The sequence below is a fragment of the Solanum tuberosum genome, unplaced genomic scaffold (genome assembly GCF_000226075.1).
Source record: "Solanum tuberosum cultivar DM 1-3 516 R44 unplaced genomic scaffold, SolTub_3.0 scf00021, whole genome shotgun sequence".
NCBI lineage: Eukaryota > Viridiplantae > Streptophyta > Magnoliopsida > Solanales > Solanaceae > Solanum > Solanum tuberosum.
In genome coordinates, this window is record NW_006238947.1 from 2,493,417 (window position 1) to 2,504,054 (window position 10,638).

Below are 10,638 nucleotides of genomic sequence, written 5' to 3' on the forward strand. Positions count from 1 at the left end.
TACTACAATATCCTAAAATGTGTTTTTATATATTTGATGTGAAATCTTAGTTGAAAACAGCCCAAATTCACATGGTTTTATGAGACAAACTTAACCCAAAATCATGTCTTTCGAATTTAATATTATATCAACTTTTAATTATTAAAAACAATCATAATTAAAAGAAAGATTATGTGTGGCCCAACCAAGAGCTAATGGTTCATACTGGTTTTGACATATCTCCCTAATTTATAAAAGCAAGCGTTATTCTGAAAAAGGCTTACTTAGGACATGCTCGATATGACGAAAAATATTTTATATCAAACATTTTTCAAATAAAAACTTTATTACCATCCCACACTCTAACTATTTTCCATCTCTGACACCCTATCGAATAATGGATCAATAATCCATTGGCGATTACTCAACTTCTAAAATTTCAAATTCCACAAATGAAACACCTCTAAATTAAGAAAGGATAAACATTGTATTGCAAAAATAATCAAACACCAAGAAAATTAGCAAATTGAAGAGAACAAGTACCACATTTGGATTACTTAATTTGAATACAAAAGTATAAATAGAACATCTCATAAAAATAGTAAAATTAGGTAGCCAAATTGATCAACCTCCTAGCTAGGACAAGTTAACTTCAAATCAATAATATGTTCCACAAAAACAGTTAGCAACCCAAGACAAATAACTTCATGTCAATCAATCTTTATTTTTTTTTAAGTAAAAAAAAAAAAAACTTACAAATTATCTTGTTGTACTTGTTGTGACACATCTTCAATTATTTCCACCACCATCACCACCTTTGCTTAATTTCAATTCATAATTTTCCCATAAGTTTTGATGATGATCTCCCATTAAGTACCTAAAACATGATGATCCATCAGCTTCATAATATTGATTGTTGATTTGTACATTACCATTGTAACATAACAAACTTGTTGAATTTTGTTCTTTTCTTTTCTTGTTGCACTTCATTAGGTAACTATTGATGCTACCCCATCTTTTCTTGCACATTGTAGCACTTTTTTCATATCCCAAAATAGCCATTTTTTCACTAATCTCTTCCCATAATACATGATCATGATCATTATCATGATCATCTATTGATGATGAAATTCCCAATTGTTGATATCTTGATTCCATGCTAGTCCTAAGTTGTATTAACCTAGTTATTTCACTATCAGGCCAGTGCTGGTCAACATCATCATCTTTTAGACTGTCTCTCACATCTCCTCTTCTATTATCAACCATTTCTTCATCAAGAGTACTCTTCAAATCTTTACCACTTAGCTTATTCACAGCCTCCATCAAAGCAGCATCGCGCGTTTCTATCCATGCCCTCTCATTAGCCCAAAATTTATGTTCCCTTTCCATACGAATCGTCTCTTGATTCCTCCATTCTTCTTCTCTCAATATCCTCTCTTGTTCTTTATGTTCAATCATTTTCATCATTTTCTCCAACCATTCTTCTTGTTTCTCCATCAACTTTCTCATTTGTCCATCAATGAAATCTTTTATCTTCGCCTTTAAACTCCTCTTCCCCCTCCTCTTCTTCTTCTTCTCTTGATCACTATCATCTGAGGAAGTCGTATTGAATTCAGATGAATTAGATAGACTTATGCTATCGGATATCTTAGGACCTTGATGGACGTGGTGAAAATTATGAGGATCTTGATTCATGTTGTTATTAACGGAATTATAAGGAAAATGACTTCCCTGATGAAGAACTTCCGTTGAGGTAGATGAAATATTATTGCTTGTTTCACCATATAAAGCTTCAAGTTGTCGAAAAAATCGATAGTGTTTTCCATCTTGTCTTCCAGCTTTACCCTCTTTAGTTTTCTTGTAGTACTTGTACAAGTTCTCAAATTTCTCTCTACATTTCTTTCCAGTCCTTTGGTATCCATGTTCCTCAGACATAATCCTATAATAATTAGTTAATGTGAAATTTTTTACTAGTAAAAAGATGTAGATTAAAGAAAGCTAAGGTTGATCAAAAGTTTAAATGGAGCGACATGATCTAAGTAAGATATATAGGGATTTTAAGACGAAAGAAAATAAAATGTTATATCAAAATGACTTCTGACATCAAAGAATAAGGAATGGCTTAATCTATAAACTACAATTACAACTTATTTGGAATTGAGTCGTTGTAACAAAATCATGTTAAGGGGATCCTTAACTTAATTCTGAAACTATTTCTCGGAAGAAAATAAGTTTAATTTTTTGAAAATTCTCATCTCGAATTGTATATACTGCACAAATTTACGATTACTTTGGAAGGAAGGTAATAACAATAATTCAACAAATTATGGACCGACAGAAAGATTTTTTCATATTTCATGACATAACCCTAATTTTGAATCCCCAAATGATTCAATGTGTCACGTGATGATATATTGATATTTCCTAGAGATAGAGACTATACAAAATCCCTATTTGGAATATATATAGTTAATTACAAATTTTTATTTTTTATTTTTGCTAAAGAAAAACAAGCAAAAAGGAATTTTGATCTAGGTAAAAAGAAGAAAAAAAAAGGGTATGTGATGTATTAATAAAGATGAAAATAACACCTAATTCTCTAACTGAACTTCAATGTAGTGTCATTTTCTAACACAAAATTGGCAACTTATTCACTGTGTGAGTTTTTGCTTAAAAGTGCTGTTTTTTCTCCAGAAAACTCATTGTTTCCTTTTTCTTTTCAACAGTGTACACAAAATTATGTATAGATTTCCAAAAATCTATGCTGCTCCGACTCTTCTAAAATATTGTCACACCACCCGTGTTGGATCGTCCAAAAAATGTACTATTTCTGGAGGATCCAACATGTAACTGTTGATATATGTTTTTGAAGAGTAGGAACAACATAGCCCAAAATTCTCCTCATCAAAAGAAGAAAAAAAGGGTAATAACTCAAAATAACAATTTTTTGGAAATTATTTTACAATAACAAGTGAATAATGCTTCTGTTGGAGAATTAAAAATTAAAAAAAAAATCAAGAACATATTAAGAGTAAGATTTTGGAAATAATTCCTTCACTAGAACTAAAATAGGAGTAAAAATTTTTTATGTACTCTTTTTGTATTTGTACGTAAAAGAAAGAAATTGCTAGGATTAATTTACAAATGAATCAACCAAAAAAAATATTATATATATCAAGAACATAAGAAGAAGATATTTTTAAAAAAAGAATTGATTTAATTTGTATCACGCTAATCTTCTGTGTATCGTTCCAATTTTATTGGGCTTATAGTTTCCCCAAGGGACACAATAAGATTACACAAGTGAATAAAAAACACACACAATAATAATAATAATAATAATATTAGGTTTTGTGTGTATATTTTTATTTTATGGTACCTTGAAACTTCATCCCATAAGGGTCCTTTTTGATTAGCTTCTTTGAACTTTGAATCCAATCTTGATCTGATTTCAAGTAGTGTAAGTGTCTCTTGTCTCGGCCACCGTCCACTTCCGTCTCCACCACCACCACCACCAATCTCCATCTGATCCATTCCACTAAATCCGGCACTCGTAGTAGTAGTTCCTATAGCTGTAGCAGCTACAGCTACAGGAGTACTCGAGTCCGTAAGGAACTCATGTTGGTGGTGGTGATGTGGAGTAGTAAGCCCGTGACCAGATGAAGACGAAGGAACTTGGGCCAGTCCCATCACCATCTCATACTGGTGATGGCCCGGCCCAAGATTCCTGTGTTGTTGTTGTTGCTGGTGAGAAGTAGCAGGTAACAGCTCTGGTGGTACTTGTTGGATCGAACCGAAAATCGAACGCCCACCATTCATGTATTGTCTTAGATCTGCCATTCCATACTGATCTTCCATTTCAACAAATCAAATCTTATGAGTCGTCACTCATTTGAAATCCAGTAATTTTGGTTCAAACTCTATATATATTCAGAAATTTCGAAGGGGGAGCGGCGGAGTGCGATTTGGATCGTGTTCTTTAGAGAAAAAAGCTTTGCATTTGAGTATGAAAAAGGAGTAGTACTGGAAAAAATGGACCCATTTTTTTTAGAAACTTTTTTCTTTATAAAAATATTGGAGTAATATTATAAAAAGATTATAAAGATATTTTGTTTGATATACAGGAAAAAATAGTGTAAGGTGAAGGGTGTTTTTGGGACAAATTTGATCAAAGTGAAGAAAGGACAGATAAGAGTGGAAAGGTCACGAGAATACAAAATCACTACTATAGTTTAAACTTTCTTTTTTTATAATCATGGTGTTTGAGTCAATTTGCGCGTATCTTGACTAGTTTTACGATATACTTTTTTTCGGGAGTGGCGCTCCCAACAGGATTTTCTCCATACCCAGGGCTTGAATCTGAAACCTCTGGTTAAGGGTGAAGCACTCTCACTAGTGCACCACAACCCATGTTGGTGTTTTACGATATACTTTTTTTCGGGAGTGGCGCTCCCAACAGGATTTTCTCCATACCCAGGGCTTGAATCTGAAACCTCTGGTTAAGGGTGAAGCACTCTCACTAGTGCACCACAACCCATGTTGGTGTTTTACGATATACTTATCTCTCCTATAAGCAAGAAGTAATGGGTAACTCTGTCTGTTAAGATTACACAATTGAGAAAAAATCACCTAATATTTTATCTCTGTTAAAATTTGAATGGAAGTAATTTATGAGAGTTGGATTAGTAATTTGAAAAAATAACAATATGTATATACTATGTATACATATGTAAGATATTTTTTATTTTCCACTCAGTATTCAATGTTTGTTTTGGAACTTCGATTAATACAAATTCACAAGGCTCGTTAAAGGGGCAACTATCGGTGGCGAATGCATATATAAGGTTTTCTTTTCTTTTTTTGTTTCTCATCCGATATCTGGACCATTTCGGCGGGCCCACTAATATAAATTCGTTCCACATTTGCTCCATAACAAAATTTTCTTCATTGTCAAGCTTAAACCCAAAATCGCTAATTAAGAGTTCAACATCTTATTCATCTAGATGGTGAACACTTTTGTAATGGTTGTTTAACAAGGTGTATAAATAGTGGAGGAGCTAGGTTAGTTTTAAAGGAATATTCATTTAAACCTCCTTCAATAGAAAATTTTATTATTTATACATGATTAAAAAAAAAAATTATACATATATAGTAAATACGGAATCCCCTTCAACTAATTTGTATGTTCACCAATTCATATTTTGAATCTCCTTAGCAAAAATTCTGGTTTCAATACTGTGTATTAGAACAATACTAATACTAGCTAATTAATGTATACATTATATTCAGTACTATATTATATTCAATACTATTTTTATACATTCTACCAAACGAGCTCGCGTCTTATTCAAAAGTAGGGTTAGTTTGCTTTATAGCAGTAGGGTTTAGATTAGGTTAGAACAGTGCTTTGGATTCTGCTTTTTTGACCTTTTGCTACTCAAACTTACAACAGTGGAATTAATATACTGACTCTCACTTATAGTAATAAAAAGTATATAAATTTTTATATTATATATAAATACGTAATGACACTACAGTGCATGTACAGGACCAGCATGCATATAAATATAAATTCTTTAAAAATAATAAAATCATTAATTAGTAGTACTGTTTATTTATTGGCTTTTAAATTTTATTCCAAGCTTCTACTTACTTACATTCTTTTTGTTTTCCTAATTAACAGTACTTTTTCAGTGAGTTGTGGGGTTAATTAACATAGCAAAGACCAAAAAAAAATCATTTGGTGCGTAAAGTATTTCGTGTTCACACAAGTCCAGAGAAGGATCAAACCCTAGAGTGTGATAATATGCCCTTTCCATATGTATTTTTTATTAAATGCGGATTCAAAATTAAAATTTATGAATTCCTACACTAACCTTAAGTTAATAGTATAATAATAACAAGATTCACTCAATAGTCGTAGAGTCAGAATTTTTACTAAGAAATAAAATATCTATTAAAAAAAATTAGAAAAAATCTATCAAGAAAATTCAACATATAGAGTTCTACACAGTGCAATATTCCAGTGAAGGGTTATCTGTTGGACACAATGGGGTTCATCTTCAAGTATTTAGAGAATCTTGATAGGAAGCGCTTTTTTTATATAATTTACCCTACACAACGTGATTTCATATTTAAGACCTCAAGATATATATATTTGATACCAAATGATTTTTATTTCTAAAAAGATGATTTGAATAACAGAATAGTGTTGATTAGTTAGCTTGACAACTTTGAAGACAAAAAAGAGGGGAACAAGTACTGTTAGCTTAATAATGAAAAGGATGTTTCACCTTTGAGATTTGACCAATGTTATATACTCCCTCCGTCTCATTTTATGTGGCAACATTTGACCGGGCACGGAGTTTAAGAAATAAATGAAGACTTTGAAATGTTTACCAAATTGCCCTTTAAAAAAGTACACTCACTTTTCTCTCTCCTCATAAATGTATTGGAGTATTATTTTAAGATTAAGTGGGACCAACAAGAGTAAAAGAGGAATTGCACCTTTAAATACTTACCATATAAGGAAAGTGACATTCTTTTTGGGACTGACCAAAAAGGAAATGTTGCCACATAAAATGGGACGGAGGGAGTATCTTTTTTTGTTTCTTTTATGTTTCTTTTGAGATATTAATGCTGATAATTTCGCTTAATTGATATTAAATCAGTATATATATATATTATATTGGTATCATTAAGATTCTTTGTTCATAAATTACTCGTTAGTCAATGATATATATATCTTGTTATATATATAAATTAATTACATGAGAAAAAAACACCAATTAAAGTTTAAAAAAATTAACATTCATTAGGATATTTGGTCTAGTTGCTAGGTATCAAGATAATATATTGAATTAATTTATGTTGTCTATATTATATATAATATAGTACATTAACATTAGGTGTAATAGATAAAGATGTATATATGGCTAAAAATAAATTGATGTTGCATTTCTACCAGCCACACATTAATTCCTTTTTGTTCCCTTAGCTTAGCTTTGTCCACTAACAATATATAATGGAATTTAGGTATTGACCAAATAAAAAAAAAAGGAATTTTGATTGAATAAAGATTTGCATATATAATATTAATAGATGGCGAGTGTCTGATTGAATTTATTATATCAGTTAAGAATAGGATTCAAGTCTATCGATCGATTTGAATTAGAATTGAATCGCATGTTAGGTATATCAGATCAAGAAAAGTGCATGAGCGTAGGAGGTGTGTTTGAATTGTGATGATAACAATCTGGATGCCGTTGTTAGATTGAGATATGTATGATAACATATATAATGTGTGTCCTATTTGAGACTAAAATAGATGGGTTAACAAGTATTATGTCCAATTTCAAAAAAATTGTGGCTTATTTAATTAGCCTATTCTACATTTGGTAAAACTGTTTTTTTTTTTAAAAATAATTATATATATATATATTTATTAAATATTATATTTGAGAGAAGAGAGGTATTTCCTGCAACTTTCTTCTCAAGAAGTAAAGAAAAAACAATATATTATGGAAAAGGAAAATGATTAGAATGGTCAATGAAATGATGAAGCACATCTAATGCAGGCATACTGCAGTCTGTCTTTTTGCCTTTGTTGAATTCATGTAAAATAAAATAAAATTATTCACATGGTTCATATTGATGCATGTTAGTAGTTAAATATTTATAGTAATAAATAAAACAATAATAATCGAGTTAATACTATATTAAATATTTTTTATAAAAGTATATAATGATTAATGGTGATGATAATTAATAGTAGTGTAACTGGTGTTGGTCGATGATAGTGATAATTAATGATAGTAATGATTGATAGTGTGATTATTTGATTGATATAGCTATTGTGGTAGTTGTGGTCGATGGTAATAATTGTATACAATACCTAGTAATGGTGACGACTGATTATGGTGATTGAAGATGATAGTGATTGTGATTGTGTTTGTGAATGGTGATAATTGAAAGTGATAAACGATGACATCGATGATGGTGCTAGTTGAGGTGACACTATAGTAAAAGTAACTTTTAGCGATAATAAATAATTACATTAATTAAGAATGGTAAGTTTTTATCGACATTAGTTAATCGTCATTAAATCTCATTTCGATATAGTCTTTAGAGACATTTACAAAAAAGTGATAATTACCACTAAAACTGCATATTTAATAACTTAAGCTATTATCATTAATTAGTTACCACTAAAGATTATTTTTGGTATAGAGTGATAGTGATAATAAGTGATAATAATGAACGGAAAAATGATCAATAGTTATCTCAATAGAATTTTTTGAATATATATTACATCTTAATCGTTTAAATTTATTCAAATTTATTAATTAAGTAATTATTATCAAATAAAGTTTTTTAAGAAAACACTTTAAAATTCATCAAAAGAATTTCATTCATTATGGCAAAAATCATCAAAAGAATTTCCATATTTGGTTTGCTCATCATTATTAGCCATATGCTTCAATGATTATATGAGGCAAAGAGCATTAACTTTTGCATTATAATTACTAATTTGTATCATCTCCTTATATGTTAGTTAAAACTTCTTTTATATTTTCTAACTATTTTATGTGCATTATTTCATTTAAACATTTAAATTATTAAATATTTTGGACCAAATATAAAAATAGTGTTTCTCTTGGATGACAACATTCATTGTATGAGCTTGCTTACATTATCGATCGCAAATCGACACAGACAAACCATAAATATCTTTATGTAAAATATGTCAACGCCCATGTGTTTAAGATTAAAAAGCATAATAATACTAATACTAGTTTGTTTTTCTCTTCAACGACACTAATAGATTTAAACTCGTAACTTTTTACGCTCTTTGGCATTATGTCATTTTATATGATTATCTCACTTTAAAGTTAAGTTATTCGAGAGTAATTATATTAAACTTTAACTTTTTTTTCTTGATTTTTCATCTTGTGTTCGTAATTCATTTTAGAGTCTAAAGATTTCAAAATACCAAAAATGAGATTTATTTACATATGTCTCTCAAGTCTCAACATTGATCACTATGGTCCCCTTGAAAATCTTATAAATTAGTTTAGCAAACTTTACAAATTTTGAGAAAGTTTCCTTAAAAAGAAATGTTGGGAAAATAGTTTCCAAATTTATTTTAATTTAATATATTCATGGCTTTCACATGTTAGTTGTAGACTGTTGTGGTCAAAGGAAATATTTTTAAATTAATTAATTTTTTAAAATGTCTTGAAAACTTGTGCCTCCTTTCATAACTATAGTTTATGAACCCTTTTGCCTTTTTAAATTATTTTGTTCAACACTTTTTTTTTGCCAATTGCAGGTGCTCACCATAACCAATTATTATTTGTATGAATTAAAACAAGAAACAGTTAAATTTGTCTTTCAACATCATTGGATATTATATAAAAGGAAAAAATATATATATACTAGTACTAGCTAGATTGCTAGAACAATTAAAAATGACCTATAAGATATGGTGGACTTGTTTTTTTAGTTTCCTACTCGATATTTTTGATAGATATATTGAGGCTAAATTAAAGTTGAGTTAAGACATAGTTGGATCAATTTTTTGGAGTGCCGATTTCGAAAAGATATTTTATTTTATTTTAAAAACTTATATCTAAAATCGATAAAAGATCTCAAACATTCATCACAATTCATTCAGTTTTATTTCATTCTGAAGTAAATCATTTGATTAAGAATAATGTTCTTATTTTCACAATTATAGAGATAATATACTGCTCAGTTGAATAATTAAATATCGGGGTGAATTTAGAAGATAATATATAGGTTCAATCTAATTTAATAGCTTTGATTTAGATTTGTTATGTATTAAAAATTCGTAAAATATATATGAAAAAAAAAATTCAAACTCAATTATTAACACATGAAGTTGCTAGTGAAAAATTCTAAAAACATATATATTTCAAATCTTGAATATGTACTTATCATTAGAGTAAAGTAGAGCATAAAGATAGAATATATTATCCTACTTTTAACCCGCAAAAAGAGGGCATACATATATATTTAATTCATTATTAGTCCCTATTTATAGGACATTATTTTTTTAGTCATATTGAAAGAAAGAGTAATATTTCTTTATATTTACTATTTAGTAGTAATAAAAATTTGACCTTAAATTTTATTTCACCATCATTAATTAAATAATTTATAATATCCAACATAATTTCTCTGATTTATTAAATTAGACAATAAATTTCAAAACCAATTTTTAATGTTAAATTTTTATATTGAATTAAATATTTTTACATAAATTAAAACGATAAAATATTATATATTATCCTTTCAATCCCACAAAAAGAGGTACATGCATTTATACAATGCTAAGGATATTATCACCAAATTATAGGCAGCACTTATATATCAAAAAAATTATTAAGAGATTTATGGAGGGTAGTAACAGAACTAAACACTACAAAAGGAACCCCAATTACCAACCAAAAAAATCGTTGGTAAATTGATCAAATTGGTTGGCAAATTGAGTTACCAACCAAATGCCAACTTATATTAATTTGTTGCTAAAAGGCTCGTCGGTAAATATTACCAACCGATTTTAATTTGTTAGTAAATTTACCAACCAAAAATCAGTTGGTAAACACCCAAAGATGTTGTTACAAAATTTTGAAA

General features: G+C 29.2%; 1 protein-coding gene across 1 annotated transcript; it reads right to left on the bottom strand.

The window, feature by feature from the left end:
- Positions 1-578: 578 nt before the first annotated feature.
- Positions 579-4,044, bottom strand: LOC102589721 (trihelix transcription factor PTL-like). Its single transcript, XM_006341091.2, has 2 exons — positions 3,359-4,044; positions 579-1,918 (listed from the first exon to the last, which is right to left on the bottom strand). The coding sequence occupies exons 1-2, from the start codon at positions 3,835-3,837 to the stop codon at positions 769-771; spliced, it is 1,629 nt and encodes a 542-aa protein (XP_006341153.1). The 5' UTR covers positions 3,838-4,044; the 3' UTR covers positions 579-768.
- Between the last annotated feature and the right edge of the window lie 6,594 nt (positions 4,045-10,638).